General features: G+C 43.0%; 1 protein-coding gene across 3 annotated transcripts in view; it reads right to left on the bottom strand.

Annotated features, from left to right (window-relative positions):
- sipa1l2a (signal-induced proliferation-associated 1like 2, genome duplicate a) overlaps positions 1-18,147 on the bottom strand; it is a 110,604-nt gene that overhangs the window by 2,559 nt on the left and 89,898 nt on the right. Inside the window, exons 15-21 of one of the 3 annotated variants that reach the window (XM_087802749.1) lie at positions 16,082-16,458; positions 13,953-14,225; positions 11,812-11,865; positions 11,147-11,285; positions 5,277-5,496; positions 2,961-3,092; positions 89-206 (exon numbers count right to left, since the gene is read on the bottom strand). In XM_087802749.1, coding sequence (XP_087658875.1) covers positions 89-206; positions 2,961-3,092; positions 5,277-5,496; positions 11,147-11,285; positions 11,812-11,865; positions 13,953-14,225; positions 16,082-16,458 — 1,313 coding nt within the window. The remainder of the gene's footprint in view (positions 1-88; positions 207-2,960; positions 3,093-5,276; positions 5,497-11,146; positions 11,286-11,811; positions 11,866-13,952; positions 14,226-16,081; positions 16,459-18,147) is intronic. The other 2 variants (XM_087802750.1, XM_087802752.1) reach the window with 2 other exon arrangements.

Below are 18,147 nucleotides of genomic sequence, written 5' to 3'. Positions count from 1 at the left end.
TGCGAGGGGGAGGAGACCAGAGTGATGAGAAAGCAGAAAACACGACGGTGAACCGGTCGGTAGGACAACAACAACAACAACAACTCACTCCGCCTGGAGTGCCGCTCCCTCCGCCTCCACCACCCGCCTGGTCAGCTCCCTGGAAATCTGCAGCGCCTCGGCCCGTTGCATGTCCGTCATGGTGCAGAACGAGGCCACGCGCTGATCTGGAGACGAGAGCAGGTGATGTCAGCGATCCTAATCTACTGCTTATGAATTAAACAAAACAAAAAAAACAACAGGAAATTGTGCGTCACGGTGTCAACATGCCTCCAGAGAAAGAGCGGAAAGGGGGCTCATGCATGCAGTCCAGACAGGATGAAGCCGCTCATTCATGCTGCGTATGAATGAATGGTTCTGTTTAAGAGCGCTGCCAAGAAGCTGTCGCGGGGTAAAAAAAAAAAAAGCCGTGTTTTCTTGAAGATAATCTGCATCCTCGTGGCCCTTTCCCCTAAGATTCTCCTCCAACAGACTTTTGGCTCTTAATGGAGCGGATCCCAGGGAGGCGGCAGTCATGCTTGTTTACCATATTAGACCCTTAAGCTCGCTCAAAGCTGGAGTGAAAACCCAAACCTGGCATGTAGTGCTCAGAGACTGCTCAGTTGGGACGCATAATGCTCTTTTCTCCACTTATACCCCCCCTCCCCCCCCCCCCCCACACCCATCCAACCCTCTCCTCCTTCTTCGCTCTTCACAATGAATCTTCTGCATATTCATAGAAGAGATTAAGTAACGCCGCCATTCATTTACGCTCCAAACCAAATATAATCCACTCGGAGACAAAAGCCGGCGACGCCTGGAGAAGATTGTCGCGGCGAGTCCCGGAGCGTCTTCTTACAAATAAAAATAAATATTATTTTTAAGCGCGGCTGCATCAGTACGATTTATTAAGTTTAAAGACGCCAGATTATCCTAAAAACACATCAGGCCGACTGCAGCGTTTATTTGAGCGGGTCTATAAAAAGATGGGATTGTTGCTCCAACGTGGGACGGATCTGCTGAGCTGTTTATTTCTTGTCTCGGGGGGAAAAACTTCAGACTGAGGTCACTGTTTTTATTTTGTGTCGAGGGACCCCGAGGCCGGCTCGGCGGAGCACCCCGCGACTTCTATCTGGGACGGCGACCCTGGAACTCTGGATCGTTCGCCGTTATTCCCAAATGTGGAGGACGGTCGACTGGAGTTGCCATTAATTATGGGATGTGTCGGGTCACATGGCAGGCCGCCTCCTCATCGGGGGCGGGGTCAGGCAAAGTTCACATAAAGGGGGATTTTTTCGGTGCCTCACACTTAGAAACCTTTGTGCTGCTACTTGTTTCTCTTCTAATCTAAACAGGAAGTGTATTCTACTGCGCTATAAATCCACTTCCTGATGTTTTGTTGCACTTATTCATCGAATATTAACTTATTAATTAGTAAAACATATAAAAGGAAAACTTGTGTTATAAGTCTTTTACTATTTATTACTAGTTATTTTACTTACTTTTGTATGAGATAATATTACAACAAGTACTACACAATTTATTTCTGATTATTTTCGACAGTATTCCACTGGTTTTATTTTATTGCTGCTTATTTTTAAAGTGGTTTAAAAGCGTTTTAACGTATTATTATTACATTTTTATTTATATATATACATTTTGGTGTATTTTATTAATTTTATTCTGTTTAATATTCTATAACATTTTGTGACTGTTTGTTGTTTTAATAAAAATGTTTACACAAGTTTGTCTAAATAAAGTACATTTGATTTTCATTTTTTAGTATTTTTTAAATTTTTGCAAATTTAATGTTTGGCAAAAGCACTTTATCAAGTTGTACTTACTGGATTTTAAACTTTATTTTGCCTTATATAAGGCCGGCTTATCATTTTTTCCAACTTAATTTTAATTTTGTTTTTCAGCAAAATGTTCTTTCTTCGCATTCAAATACAAATCATGCATGTATAATATTCTAAAATAAATCACAAATATTTTGAGATATTATTTATTTCCTACTTGTTTTTTTTTACTTAAACTCTTTAAATCTTTAGACTTAGATTGTATTATCTTGTTCTTTCTCTTTATTTCTCTTTGTTCTTGTTCTTATTTTATTTTTATGAATAATTGCTATATTCCTGTGGCAAATTGGGAAAAAACTATTTCTTGTTCTACCTAACCTAACCTAAATATTGTCATAACCTTGTCCCAGCTAGCAGGGTGAACAGGTAAGGGACACAAGAGCAGCCTTTTAAAGTTAGCATATTTAACCGCCGAAGAAGACGTTTAAAGCCGCCAGAATCGTTGCTGGTATTTAAATAAATTAAAGTAGAGCGTAATGAGGCAGAACATGAAGTGGGTGAGATGTTCATTAACGGAAAATAGAGAGTGATTGAGAGAAAACGCAGATCTGGCTTTTGGCAGGAACCAAATCACTCAAGTCGAGGCGGCAGCCGAATCCGACGACCATTACTTCTCCCAGAAAATATAGCTCGGCGCGACGAGGATAAATCATAATTATTTCAAAGGCCGGAATCTGAAAAAAAAGTGGGCCAGATGAGGAGTCGTTCTCACGTTCTAATGGAGGAAACGTCGGATGAGGAGCTTTTTTTTTTCTTCCTGAAAAATCTCAACCTCTGGATTGAAAGTCTGCTTAAGTGGCGACCTGCTGGCTGTGTGCCGCGAAAATTGCCTTCCAGTCGGAACTGAGGGTTGACGGCTCATTTCTCCGAGCTTCGGCGGGGACCACCAGTGAGGTCGGAAAAGGGGGGCGAAACAAGAGAAAGACTCCCAGAAAGTCTTGACTACTTGCGACAAAAAGCTACATATGCAAGCGAGACCTGCAGCTTATTGACACACAAACACTCTATGAAGCCAGAGAGAGGGGAGGTTAGGGGGTTTGGGGGGGTTAAGGGGCGCCAGCAGCTTCAGCCATGCTGGTTTACCTTCGAAGGCTCTCGCCGCGTCCACCAGGTGAGACCAGTCCAGGCCTGTGGCGGCGTCTGGGAGAGGCATGAGGCCCGGGTCGGCGTACTTGGACCGGTCCGCCAAGGAGCTGTCAGAGAACCAGAACTCATCTGCGGAGACAGGCAGGAGCTCCCGTCAGAGTCCGGGGACTCTATAGAGTCTCCATTAACTTGAGAGGCGGGGACGCTCGGGAGAGGGGCGGGGCGTAAGAAGGGGAGGAGGATTGGGAAGGTGACCCCGTTCTCAGGACCTACTCGGGATGCTGAGGGAAAACAAAAACTCTGCTGCACCTTTGACTTTGAGGACGTCTTATTTGTGCCTTTGAAAGACGCGAGACAACTTGCACTCGCTCACAGCTGAGGGGGGGGGGGCGATAAATCACTTGTCTAACTAGATGTCTTCATGTTTCAATCAATACCGCGTCGCCGTCCCCGTCTCCTCTTCCATCCTCCCGGAGCCCTGGAAAAAGGATGGAAGTGCGATAAACAAGCTCCCGTCGAGGCAAGAGTTGAGACGCGAAAGACGGACCCGGAGGTGCTCGCCTTTCAATCTACAGCCTTGATGCCCTGTTGACTAAATTGGGCTGTTTGAGGAACAGGGACGGAGCCGGCGTGTGTTCCTGACTACCCTTCAAAACAATTCGTCAGGAGAGCAGCCTCGAGAGGGGAAAAGATTGAAGCATCTTTTAAAGGGGAGAAAAAAAAAACCAGCAGGCGGGAAGAGGGATGGTATGGAAATGAGACAGGGGGGTGACAGGAGGAGGAATTCACGAGTGAAACATCACATATGACAAGACGTTGTGGCGTTTTCCTGATGGAAAAATAAGCATGTAGATATCACACGTGTGAAGGGCCCCGGTGCGGCCTTCCGTTCTCTCATAAATACCAAGCAAAAGAACGGTGGAGCTCGCCCGGCAGTGACAGGCGTCTACTTAATGCAGGCGGGCGAGGGAGACCCTTGTAACGCCCCGCGCCTCCAATTAGTCGGAATTAAAGATCGTCGCCGTCCAGCAGCGGATAACAAGTTTCTATTTCCTGACTCTTACTGGGCGGAGAGATCGATAGTACGACAGAAGGACTCCTGCGACGATTGGGGTTAGTCTTGGATGTCTACCTGGTTTTCTTTACGATATCTCCTCGTCCTTAAAGTGGTCATTTATGTTTTCTTATCTCTTAGAAAGAAAAATAATAAAGCTAATTTTCCACTATTTATTTAATTATTTAATTTGACAACTTTCTTGTGCTACTAAAGTTAACACTTGTAAACAGGACGTGTATTCTACTGTGCTATAAATCCACATTTTTATGTTGTTTTTATACACCTACATCCGATTTTAACTCCTCAATAAGTAAAAAAAATAAAAGTAAGTAAGTCATTTTTATTTATATAGCGCTTTTCCAGACCAGGGTCACAAAGCGCTTAAACAATCAAAACAATATTCAATAAAGTATATACTTTAAAGAGCAAGATAAAAGGTACATCTTTTTTTTCAATAGTTATTTTACTTACTTTTGTATGAGATAATACTACACAATTTATTTTAGATGCATTTTCTATAAAACTATGGTACACTTTTATGTTTATGTTTAAGTTGTGTGTATTTATTTTTTGTTATCGTTATGAAATTTCTTGTCCTATTAAACAGGACTAGAACTGTCTCTAAAGTTGTTTCTTTTTGTTATTTATTTATTTAATTTTCACACATCTCATGCTTGTAGTTGGGGACAAAAAGCTTTTAACCTAGGTTTTTTAATGTTTAAATATTAAGTGTTTGCTTTGGCTTAAGCAAAGCAGCTTTTTATAATTTTCCATTATATAATTTTATGTTTTTTTTTTTTAGCCAAACTAAAATATTCTTTCTCATATTCAAATAAAAATAATAATCTCAGATATGATTTATTTCACCCTTCTTTTTTTGTGTTATTTCTGATTAAATCCTATATATATTGTCATAACCTTGTCCTAGCTAGCAGGGTGAGCAGATAAGAGACGTAAATATTGCTATTTTTATTGCTATTTTTCTCGTGAACTGATATTAAATAATCAACTATATTTTTTGCCCTTTTCTACCGTTTTTTTTAACCCACTAGGGGCCGCTCAGACTGGGACATAACCAAAGTCAATGGATGGTCATAATCTAAAGCCATTTTAATTCAGTGTTGCCCCCCCTGTTAAAGAGCACTCTTATAATATTATAATGTTAATATTTCTGACACGTTTCCTTTTCTTTTTACCCTTTTCTCACGTCTAGACTTTAAACAATCGACCACAGTGACTTGTTGGTTCTGACTCACTCCTCAGATTGGAAGCTCCCTGGTTGTGGACCATACGTGGCGGTAGCGTGCTGTGGTACGGCGGCGTGGTGCTGAACAGGATGTCGTTGGGCATGGCCTGGTCCAGCATGGAGCTGTGGGAGCTGCCGTAAGACGACGCCTTCCGGTTGCTGCACACGCTCTCGTCCGACAGGGTCCGGTAGAGGGATCGCCGTGGCGACAAGCCGCCCATCATCACCACCTGAGGGGAAAACGATGGGGAAAAAAAAAGAAAAAAGAACAAGTTTAACATCATGACGTCAAATCCGCGACTCTATAATGGCCTCCCGTCAGCGCTTTCTGTCAACTTTCATCGGCACAGCAGGTTTACATGAACCCACAGCTGGGTGTGGGGAGAGGACAGTGTCAGGAATCAATTACACGAGCTCACGGAGAAATGCGATGGATCGCTGGAGTCAGCATAGTGGGAACACCATGCCGAGGCGGCTGTTGATCTTGGCAGAGGTCACGCCGCTGTGGAACCGCTACGACGGAGCACAGTGGTTTTACATTTGACAGAGATGATAACATAAATAAAATTCTTGGAAAATCTGATAAATAACAAGAATCATGGCCATTAAGAGCTTAATAGAGTTACCTTAAACCAGGGGTCACTAGACCAAAGGAACAGCCCACAGGCCTGTAAATGTTTTTTTCTGTCTTGTCGCCCTATTGTTATTTATTGAAGAATTAATTTTAGGATTAGTCTATTAAAAGGAAAATTAATTATTAAACATTATAATATATATATTAAGTACTTTTTAAAGTGCTGGTAGCACTCAGGGTCACACAGTGGCAAAAACGTTGGTGACCCCGAGTCCTGAAGCAGGGAGCCAACCCCAGAAAAATCGTACTCTTTTTCTGGTCTTCATTATCAAAATTATAGTATTATAGTAGAGTATAAGGTCAAATGGCCGACCATAAGAATACTGTGAATACTCGAAAAAGGTTTATAATCAAGAGTTAAAAGAAATTTAATATCCATTTTGGATTCCAAATAAGATATGAGGTATCCTGGGGTCAGGAAATGCAACCCATTTTAGGGAAAGTGGGTTTGGAATGTGTCTCAAGTAATGAAGCTTCTTCAACTAAAAAACTTTTTTGAAAATAAATTAAGTTACCTTTGAGATGAGTGTTTTTTATAGTGGCTTTTATAAGGGAAGAAATGTATAGTCAGATTGTGTTGGGTATGAAAATCCCAAGATGACCCCAGTACCCACAACAACTTGACCTGAGATGCTGGGTAGAGAAACCATTCAATAATCCTAACCAGTGAGAAATGAAAAGGAAAAAAACAAACGTTGAGGCAGATGGAGAGAAGATCAGAGAGCAGATATACATTCACCACCGGAGTTTGAAACATTCCCCAGCATATCATGACTGTGGTGGAAGTCTTGACAGGGCTATGCTATCCAAACATACAAACCCGCACTGACCAATCCAATCCACCCTTGAAGCGTTTAGCCGACATAAACATCACAAATGTGACATCAATAGAAGCCACAAATGATATGCAGCGAAGTCTAACAGATGTGTAACTGTCTGTCTTCGGCTTCCCAGCTGTAACCAACGCAGGACTGGTATCTATACAAGCCCACACCCATCCGTCTCCATTTCAAAGACAGATGTCCCGCAAATCCCACGGCGAGAATTTAACAAACATCTAGCACTTCTTTTAGATGGATATATACTAGAAATGTATACAGGAAATCAAAGCCACGCGCTTTAGCTAAATCCCGAGAATCTCGGCGGCTTCGACTTAACAAGTCTTTCTGTGATTGCAACTTTCAAATAAAAGTGGAAAAGATTAGACGGCATATGCTTCGCTTTCATCAAAACAACTTGGTCTCTCGTAACATGTAAAAATAGCGGCAATCTTTCATAAATGTAGCGAAATATACGTCTTACTTCGCCATCACCCCAGATTTAATGTTTTCTCTTCCCTTATTTCCTTCCTACACTCGAGTCCTAAAGTGGAAGTGAGCGACTGAAGACAATAGCCGACATGTGGAACTCTTTGAGGGGCCACCTGGGAGGATATATTGGACCCCCAACAATCCAGATGCCTTTTATTTTACATTTCCCACAACAGATTAGAAGGAGCACCATCGTGGGAGAATAACTCGAGACAGATCCTTCCGTCACGTCAGCTAAACAATGTGCTGCCCATCTCTGGCAAAAGGGGTCCCAGTAGACTCGGCAGCTGGCGAAGAAAAGCTCCCCAACACCTGCTCGGTCGGCACAAAACACTGGTGGAAGTGACGCCGGAGCAACCTTTACCTTACGCTCCATTTGATTAGTTTGGAAATGAGACAAGTCGGATTAAATTAGGGAAGCAACTCGGTGGTTTTCCCAACATTCTCATTACTGTAATAAGGTTATTTTATGAGCTGGTGGATGATTGGAAACATGTCCCAGAGCAGAGCAGTGTCTGTTCATTGGGATCAGATGTTGTCTTGTCGGAGCGTCTCTCTTCCCTAGATTGCTTTTCCACACGGTGACTCTGACAGGAGATCAGGAACACACTTCTCCTGCTCGCTGAACCCAGGAAGCATCGATGCCGTGGACTTTTGTGCTGCTGGTGACTTCTCAGTCCAACTGTGGACTGGAGTAAAACCCAAAGATTCACCGGAACGAGATGCTCTTATTGTTTCAAAGTGGGGTGTGTGACAGCCCTCATTGTGCCCTGCGACTGCCATGCTAAGTGTATCTTTTGCATCTCAGCTGGGATATGATTCAGCCCCTCTAACCCTGATAAGGGAATTGGCGTTAGTAATATTTCAGGTTGCATCTGATAGTTTAGGTTTAAATAAGCTTGCTTAACTGCTTGTCTAAACAAGAAGGAGCTATCTCGCCTTCAGTTAATATTAAATATCTGCGGCGAGAATTCTGAGCCGCTCTAGTAGAAGAACTCACATTTCTCCGATCCTTAAAACTCTTCACTGGCTGCCAGTTTCTTTCAGGATCAATTTTAAAATTCTGATTCTTACTTTCAGATCTATTCATGGTCGAGTCCTCCTTACATCAGTGATCTGATCCAGCCTTACACCCCAGCTCGGGCTCTGAGGTCTGTGGATCAGAATCTACTTATGGTTCCTGAACACGGTTCAGGACCAGAGGAGAGAAATCCTTCCAGGCTGTTGCTTTGGAACGATCTTCCTCTCCCTCTCTGTTTGATGATTTACTGACTGCTTCAAAAAACATCTTAAAAACTTTTATTTGTTTAGACTTTTCCCTGATTTTCTGGGACTCCTGTGTTTGTCTTATGTTTCTTTGACTTGCTTACTTACTTACTATTGTACTATGAAAGCGGTTTTATGTGGCGATGCACTAAGCGCGCTATATAAATACAAATTACTTACTAACTTACTTACTCTCTTTGACTTAACCCCTTGTAAAATTAGCAATTGTTTGATGTATTTTTGGTACCAATTGACTCCTAATTGAAATAATTAAAGGATTTATTCACTTCTTATTTCATGTGCTGTCATCTGTGTCTATCTATCACAGCTATCTAATTCGGGGCTGTTGAAGGATTTAGATCCATTTCTAACAAACAACAAACAAATCACACACCTTACTGAAATCCTGATTAAAATACAAATCATGGCCGAAAAATACCCTCAGTCATCCGTTATAAAACAAAAGACAGAAATCTGGTCTTCCATCTTTTGCCAAATTCCCTTCCATTTGCATCACATTTTTTGGTTATTTAAAGCTTTCATATTGACAATTAGAATCTCCACATAAAAAGCATATGGATGCAGAAAGCTTGAAAACTGTAACCTCTGTTGAACAAAAGACACACTGGTACTGTTCAAGCTTCACAATTCATGGCTTCTTTCTTGCTAGCAGAGATTATAAATGTCGAAAATTTAATCCACACCAGCACCCAATTTGATGCACCAGAAATTGAAAATCCTGTTTGATGAATACGAGTTGTTTGGCTCAGACTTTGACTGTGTTTAACTCTCACATGATGAGTTTGTCACCTCTAGGTTTATGACTTCATGACGCGAATGAACATCATTTTAATCCTTTGGAGATAGAGGGACATCCAGGCTTCACCCTGGTTCACCACAGGACACAGTGTCTACCTTGGGGACAAACTGCATTTATATTACAACTGAACTGCATCTAAAAATAACCAGTTATAAATCCCCAGGCTTCTTTCCTGGGAGATAATGGAATTGGGTAGCAGGAGGAAATGAAGATGCAATTAATAGAGTCGGCAGGACCCTGAAACATCAAACATCGATGCACCGTCTCAAACTTCCTGTCTTTAATCCATGACATCGCAACTGAGCACACTCGGGCCTCACTACAAATTAAATTAAGCAAACACTCAGCAGCAGTCGCTGGGGACTGAAAAGGTCTTGTGTTTGAAGAGTGGAGTGTGGCAGCTAGGCCGGCTGATAGGGAGCAGATGTGCGTTTTGTTTCTCTTCGCCTCTCGGCAGAAGGTTATCTCTCCCCGGGTTCACGCTCCGGACTTTTTGTTGTGCCCCGTTGAAGCGGTATCTGTAGAATCTTTTCTTTGATTTACGCTATCGCCGATCACATCCGTGGTTTCAACAGGTTTTTTCAGTGGAAATGGAAATTGTGTTGACCTGAACCACCCAGGTCAAGCTAGGTTTTACATAGACCTTGAGAAAAGGTGGTTATTGATACTGAGTGATATCATTCCAAAAGTTAATTTCCCTTAAAACATTGTTTAAAAAAATAATCAGTCATTCAGTGTGTACATGGTGATTTCTGGACGATGTTTCTGCCCTCGTCTACGGAGATAACGTTATCTTATCTGGTTTGAGAGCCCGGTTGTCTGCTGCAAATCTTTAAGACAGGGTGGAAGTCTGATAGTTTGAATGTCTCCTCTAGGGCTGTGTATTAGCAAGAATCTGGCGATACGATAAGATGTGTGACGATACAATACATTGCGATATATTGCGATGCTGTAGTAGCATCAATATCAACACGTTTTCAGGCTTTTCCAGCAAAAAATGTAGCAAATACTTTCTCTAATCAAATGTGAAAGTGCATGTAAGAAAGTGCTTCTCAAAATATTAACAAAAATTTAAACTTACATCAACAATAAAGTGTCTCAAACAACCTGGAGCGACATGCAGTATCCAGTATCTTCTGCTAAAAGGTCAAGCTTTCCTGTCTCGTCTAATGGTTGATGCACATTCCTAGGCTCATCTGTCATGAACTTTTGGTAGTGACTGAAAGAACAGAAACAAGTGGCCCGCAATAGGTTTTCTCCAGATGGCGTCTTAAAACTGCTACCTACTCATGGTGGTCGGGCCCTTCGTAACATAGTGCCTCGAAAAACCTTGGAGGCTATGGCGTACTTCCACGGACCACAGAGCTACTTTTTGGACCGACATACCCGACTCCTTCTTGAGTGTTTTTTTCCCTTTAAATTACTTGTGTTGGAAATGCTTCTTCAGTTACGTCCCTTTCTGACCAATCAGTGGCCAGTAGGGATTGGAGATACCCCGAGAGACATTTGATGATCTTAAAAAGACTTGAGGGTCAAATTTCTAGAATTCTTTTGTTTTTCCAGCGTGTAAATCGATGCCATCTTTTAGTGCCAGCTCGGCCTGATAAGAACCACTTATATAATTGAATCGTATTTGCTGTGACGTATCGTGCTGATGGGAAACGCAACACAAACCAAGTCGAGTTGAGTCAAGCAAGGCTAAGAAAGCCTCAGAACTTTGCTGTATTTGGACCTCATTGATCCCACAACCCAACCTTGGACAAGCAGTAGAAGATGCTCCAAGGACATCAGTCGAATTATAACCCGCTCAGACTTTTGTGACTCCCAAAAAGAACCAATAGTGACCTCACCTTCCGACTCTGGTCGTCACCCGGGGGACTCTCAGGCAGCATCATCTTAACGTACTCCTCTTTAGAAAGCCTCTTCAGAGACGAGCCGTCTTGTTCTGCAGCTTGGTGGCGGCAGGCGGCTTCCTGTGCATACAACTGCCTGCAGAGGGAGCAGAGAAGAACTCATCAGATTGGGAGACGCAAGTCCAATTTGTGAGGGGAAAGCCATCTCGGATTCACAAAACCAAGCCGGTATATGAACGGAGGGTTCAGGTGGGTCCGGTTAAACATGCCGAGAGCAGGTGCCTCCCTAGACCATGCCAGTGAAGAGTGGGGAGGAGAGACACGGAGGACGAGGACTCGTTGTAAAGAGCACCACAGGAGGGAAAACCAAGAGGCAGGATGAGACAGATTTTTGGGAATTCAATATGATTCAAGTGTAAATCAATGTTTCTCAATTGGTCTATTTCTTAAAAACAGCAGGAGGGAAATTAGATTTGAAAACAGGGAGGATGTTTTGATCTTGAAATACTGAATGAGGTCCCTAAGGTGCGGCGCTTTACCACCATTGTGGCTCAGCTCTTAAAGGTCAGTTTCGGATGAGGAGTGGAGGATTCTCGAAACAAGGACGTGGAGGGGTTGAAACAGCAGGTCGGGGGGGTCGAGAGGTTTGACCGACTGTATACCTTGAGCGCTCAGACAGCAAATTGAGAAGAAAAGCTAACAAGCTCTCGGCTCCGCTGGAACAAAGAAGAGGAAGCGGCGGGGGAGAAAGAGAGCAGGTTAGAAGAGCTGCAAGGCAAGTGTGTTAGTGGAAGGAGGAAACTTTTTAGAAAAAGGAAAAACTTCATTATGAGCACACTGAGTGATATTACACCATTCATCATGAGGCACGCTCGTGTAAGACAATAGAACTGAAGGAATATCTAAACAAGCGACGGGGGAGGATAACTGAGTTACAAGCGTATTTCATAAATGGGCAGAAGGTGACTTTAGCGAACGCGATCCATCACGGGGCCATTAAATATGGAATCTGAGCGTAAATGCAATTACGCCGGAGCCGCTTCACAGGGAGAAATCTCGCAACATCCACAGGAAAAATACTAAAAAACCCTCAAACACTTGCACAATGTTTCATTCTTTGCCATCGACAGCTCTTTCAACAGCGAAACCGTTTAATAACCAGAGAGACACGGACAGACGTGGCTGCTTCGCTCGGCGTCTGATCGCGGCTCAGCTACAACTGATGCTCCGTCTGGAGGCGATTCTCTGGACGCCATCCCAGTGTGTCGGTCTGCGCCTGGAATCGGCACTTGGCTCCCAGCAGAGTTGCTGATCTGGAGGAGGATCAGTCCGGAGCTCAGGCTGACGGTCCGCCGGGACCCGGCTTCACAGCGGCAATCAATAACCACAAGTGACATGTGCCAAGTGTATTATGTCTGCGGCTTCATTGAGCTTATTTATTTTGTGGCTGTCGGCTTCAATCAAGGACGGTTTTGTGCACGTTCAGGGAGGAGGAGGGCGAGGACGTCGGCGAGGAGGCGGGTTTGTTGGCCTCGCTCTGATTTGAGGGAGTTTAGACAGATAATTTGGGCCAGTAACACAGATTAGTAGGACTGTCACAATGCATCCCTTCTGCTTGTTATTCCCTGCACTGTTTCTCAACAGGAATGACGAACCATGAGTCGACTTTTATCAGATGCTCAAAACAAACAGTGTGTTCCTCTTGAATTAAGCGTTTACCAAAATTGTCAAAAAGGGTTTGGATTAAGCAGTAAGGATAGCAATTTATGTCAGATACAGAGTCCTTTCAAATAGTGCTTGATTGTTTCATTCTAAAGTACAGGTTTTGAACTTAAGAAGTCCATCCCTCTTGTCTTTTGAGTGCGTTTTAAATAGATGTTGGACTCTATTGTACTCATCAGTATGTTTCTGTTTGTACAAAACTCTCTTTTCATTGATATATTTACATTAGAAAAATGATCTTAAGCCCCGCCCACTGAGAAGGCTTTGTTTTTGTGGAGATTAAATCTCGTTTAACAACTGTGATTGGTCAGGCATCAAGGCCACCGCGTGACATTGATCCTGGGAGTTTCCACCTCCAAGGGACTCGTTGTATAAACAAAGCGGGGTGTGATTACAGCTGGCTTGAGGAGGAGTGAAGCCATTATTACGGCATAATGAACCGACAACCATCGAATTATTTGGACTGCTTAATGTGATCAGATTGTGTTTTTACAGAACTGTGTGTCCCACAGGTGAGTCAGATACATTTCCTTCAACAATTTAAGGAATTTAAAGTAGAAAAAATCTTTGGGAAACAGTTTCCTTCTCCACCTTAAACTGATAATTTCATGTTTAAATGGCGGTTAACATGGCGAGGGGCCGTATTAGATAAGATCAAGGGCCGCAAATGGAACACAGGCTGGACTAGCTTTACAAGTTACTCAACTGTTGTTTTGAGCGTACACCTTTATGAACGGTTGTTGAGAGTCATGTAGCTGTTAGCTTCCTTCATGTACTTAAAGTCTTAAAGCTACAACAACAGCAAGTGACTCAACGTATAATTATGAGATTTTTGAAGCGACGTAGAGTTGTGATGTGACGATAAAGTAAACACTAGACACAGAGATAAGTGATAAGAGATAGTCAGAGGTTTTGGAGTTAGAGGGTTAGAAAGTTTTGAAAGTTACACAACCACACATTAAAAAAGCGCAGCCATAGAAAATGTTCGTATTAAAAAGGATCTGACGAAAGAAAATGAGATGAAAAAAACCCTCAAGTGAAGTTTTCCTTCTTCTCAGTTCTCGTTCTTTATCTCACTCACCCACACTCAGAAATGTTGGGAGGCTCCTCGGTGCCGTGGGCATCGTCATCATCACCATTATGAGTCGTCGTCATGCCCACTTGGCCGCCTTCCTGAGTGCGGGTCTGTCCGCAGGCCTCCGAGCTGGGACCGGGAGCCGCCTCTTGGTCGGGCTCCGGCTCCGGCCCGAGACCTGAGCTGCTGGTCTGAGGGATGGTGAACACCTTGGTGGAGTCGGCGGAAATACAGTATCGGGCGCCGCGAGCCAGGGGGCTTCCAGAGTGGTGCGAGCCACTGATCAGGAAATGAAATAAAGCAACATGTAACTCAAAAGATGATGTGGAACAAACGAATGAATTGAATAAACACAAAACAAAGGATAGTTGATTTAAAGATGGAGAGAGATGTGGTTTATCTTTGACCTACATTGAAGTCTCAAGTCTACATCTTAACATTAAGACACAAATAAACAACTGTGGATTTAATTTTAAATGAGTAAAATCAGATTAATTTATTGTTAATGAGGTTGAAGTATCTTGCAAAGAACATGAAGTGGTTGTAAAACCAAAGTAAAATCCCTGTATCTGTTGACAAGGTCAGCCTCTTAATAGCTTTAGCAGGCGTGAGAACAATTTTGGGCCTCGCTAAGAGGCTGGTTGCCGAGGCAACCCAAAAAACCCAACCAAGGCGACTGTGGATGTTTCATGGTGTCTTAACTCTCCTCGGCTCCTGAACTTCAGTACAGAAGCTTTTTCAATATAGTAAAGAGTCTGAAATCTACTTCTACTACGTTTGCAGCAGCACTAAGGAAAGACCATTGTGAAAATAGAAATAATTCAAAAGTAAAATACAACAGACTTTTAAACATGTTGATCTGAAAAACGTAAGAACGGTGGTCATATTGTTACAGCTAGATGAAAACTATAGAGAAGATAGAAGTGTTCAAAAAGGCTGAAGGGTGAAAAGTTGGTGTTTTTGTCAAATAAAGTTGAACAAATTTAGATTTTTTAAAATTCTATTTTGGATTTTTTTAGTGAGGGAAATAACAATGAGCACAATTTTTAAACTGTTTTTTAAATTGTTACATAGCGGATATTTCAATGTGATTACAACTATAAATCCATCTAAAAATGTAGACTTCTTGTGTAGAAGGTACCACACAGAAGTTAGTATAAGTTTTTGAAACTATTTTTTCATCACAAATGTAATTTGAAAGTGAAGCCATTGACATATTTGATATAAAAGGTCGAATTTCTTATATAATAATCTTGTTTTATATGATTGAGATGAATTCCTTTGCTATAAAAAAAAGGATCACAATGATTGTATTTATTCAATTAGCTTAGATGGAAAAACAATGCGTCATGAGTCTCCTATATAATGAAAATATCTTAAATTCTCCAACTTTATCCAATGAGGATGTGTTTTTAAGAACGACCCAGTAGTCAAATCCACCAGCAAAGAGCTCAACATCCGAACACTTATTTGTACTTAAAGCGATCCCACAAAAAAACACATTTAATGTCTTTAAACACTTAAGGTACACTTCATCGTTGCCGACAACAATTTGGGGCGAGAGAGAGAGGCGCCTCCATATTCATGACCATCTGGGGCCACACCCCGTCGTCTTCCCGCGCTCCTGCTGCTCGGCTGTTTGCCTCGGCGACACTCTGGTGTCAAAACCTATTACCCACAGAGCGGGCGGCATCACAGTGGTCAAGGTGCGGGCGCCGTCTCTCGCCCCCTAATTTCTAAATGGCATCCACAGAGTGGTGACTTCCCATGTCAACGGGACGAGCAGATTGTGGGAAGATAATCTGGTTTGGCAAAAAAAACGAAACAACTAATGGACTCATTCAATTTCAGGACCAGATTGCGAGGGGTGGAGTGGCCAGGAGACACTGGCAAACCCCCTCATAGATGGGCCTGTGTGAGTGAAGCCCCCCTGTTTTTCCAAGCTGTGACAGCGCCCCCCCGCCCCCCCCCCTGAGCACAGCTGGATGAGTCAGGCTGCCAGTAACCAGAGCGCGACTGGGTGAAAAGGTCATAAAACAGACAGAGACCCTCCTTTTCTGTCGGCGTGTGGATGTTCAACCGAAAGATCCCGTTCCTCAACATCATAATCTGATATTTAAGATCGATAATCTCACCTCGAGTGCGACGATATCTCGCTCAAGTCCCCGATGCTGCCGTCCTTCACGCTGCACGCCATGATGGCCGAGGCGTAGCCCTGCGGCAGGTACAGCTTCCCGTGATCGTCCTCCGACGCCGCGTCCTCGTGGTGCTCCGACACCCAGGCGTGACCCTGGTCCCCCGCCATGCGGCTCTGCAGCAGCACCCTGGCGCCGGCGGGCATGCAGGGGTTGGTGTCGATGCCGCTGTCCGTGGACGCCCCCTTGATGTAGGTGAGACCCAGCATCTCCGGGTCCATCAGGTCCCCGGAGCCGAAGTGCTTGTCGTCGCTGTTGCTGGAGGCGTTGCTGGACAGCGTGTTGCTGCTGGAGTGGCTGGAGTTCTTGTCACCCGTCTGTTGCAGAAAAAAAGAGGGCGGGGGGGGGGCCGGGGTTAGTGGGACAACAAAATAGAGTCAACCAGACAAGGTCAGGCAGCAGCTGCAAATATTTTTTCTGGGTACTTTAACTTGTTAGGCACATCATTGCACAAGGAGGGCGGGGCAGAGTCACACGATGACAATTCCTCCAAGGTTTGTTCTATAAATATCACTCAGACACAATTGTAGTTCAGTGCAGCCGCCACAACACAGACAAGATTCACCTGCACCTGGTTACTCAGCAAGAAATGAGGTGAAAAATAAATGACGACAAACGTGTTAAAACATGAGGCTGCAGCGCTGAGTTCAGCATGAGGGAGTGAGACGAATGGAGATAGCTTTGCAAGAGAGTTAGAAAGTGATTCTGTTTTCGTTTTTTTTTCAAGTGCGATATTAAAAAATATGTTTATATTAGTTCTATTTAAATATTAGTTGCAGTTTTAGCTCAGGAAACTTTCAAGTCAAAATTAATCATATTCATTTGCTTATATATATATTTTTTATACTGGAATTAAAGAGAAAAATGTAACTTTTTCATAATATTTTTCAGCTGAAGGGAATCGAGACTAGTCTATTTACGCTTGTGTTAGTGGGTCAAAGTGACCCGGAGGGCCAAAAACAAATGTGATTGTGGTAACCCTTGTGTTGCCACATTTGTTTTTGTGGCGTTCGGGTCACCTTGACCCTGAGATGAGGATTAGAGCTAAAAAGGGGGACTAAGGTTGACTGAAAAGATCAGAGTTCTGAGAACTACTATTCATTATATTTTAGTTTGTTATTATTTTTGGCTAAACTAAAAGTACTAACAACTAAATTGACAAGACATGTTGTTAGTTTGAAGCAGATGTGAAGGGTAGAAAACTACTGAAACATAAAATATAAAATAAAAGGTAACATTTGGTAAACTAGAGTTCTAATTGAAAAACCAAACACAAAAAAACAATAGATGGGATCACATATGAGTTCATCAGGGTCCATGTGGAGGCAAATCTATCCAGGACAGATGGTTTGGAGATAAAAGTAGAGAAGGAAGACAAACGATGTTGTTGATGGATGAGGTGAATGAAGACTTGTTGAGAGAGACTTGCTCCAGATAAAGAAAATATGTCAAGTCTAGTAATCGTTTGAGCATAAACTGTCCTGATAAAGCCATAGGACTCTCATGTAGTGGTCAAAATATGACAGCACATTCGTATCACCTCACACTTACGTCCTCAACTGGAGACTCACATGTCATTAACGTCGGCTTTGTTTACTGGCATCGCAGGGAAAAAAAAAATCACATCACATCAACAAGGAGAAAACAAACAGGAAAAAACATTCCTAACTTGCTAAATTAGGGACAAAGCATTGCCAAGAGCGTGATTTAATTTTCTTCCAGTGGTTTTCATTAATGCAGCGTTGAGCGCTTTGACAGACGCTGTTAGCCGAGCGTGCCAGCCCCTCAGCGTTAACGGAGTTTACGGGTCCAAAAATATGTACCCATGAGAAAATGAAGAGAAGGGGGCAGTAACACATTTAATATATTCTGGGGGGGGGGGGCTTCTAAGAAAAAAGTGTCCTGCAGATGCGTGGGGTGATGAGATTGGACGGCCCTCGGCGTCCTGATGAAGGGACGGCGATAAACGCCAGAGCCGCTCGAGGTAACGGTAAAGGTTCAACACC

Source organism: Callionymus lyra, chromosome 11 (assembly GCF_982586985.1).
Source record: "Callionymus lyra chromosome 11, fCalLyr1.hap1.1, whole genome shotgun sequence".
Lineage (NCBI taxonomy): Eukaryota > Metazoa > Chordata > Actinopteri > Syngnathiformes > Callionymidae > Callionymus > Callionymus lyra.
Note: the sequence above shows the minus strand (reverse complement) of the source record. Positions and strands in the feature narration are given on the sequence as shown.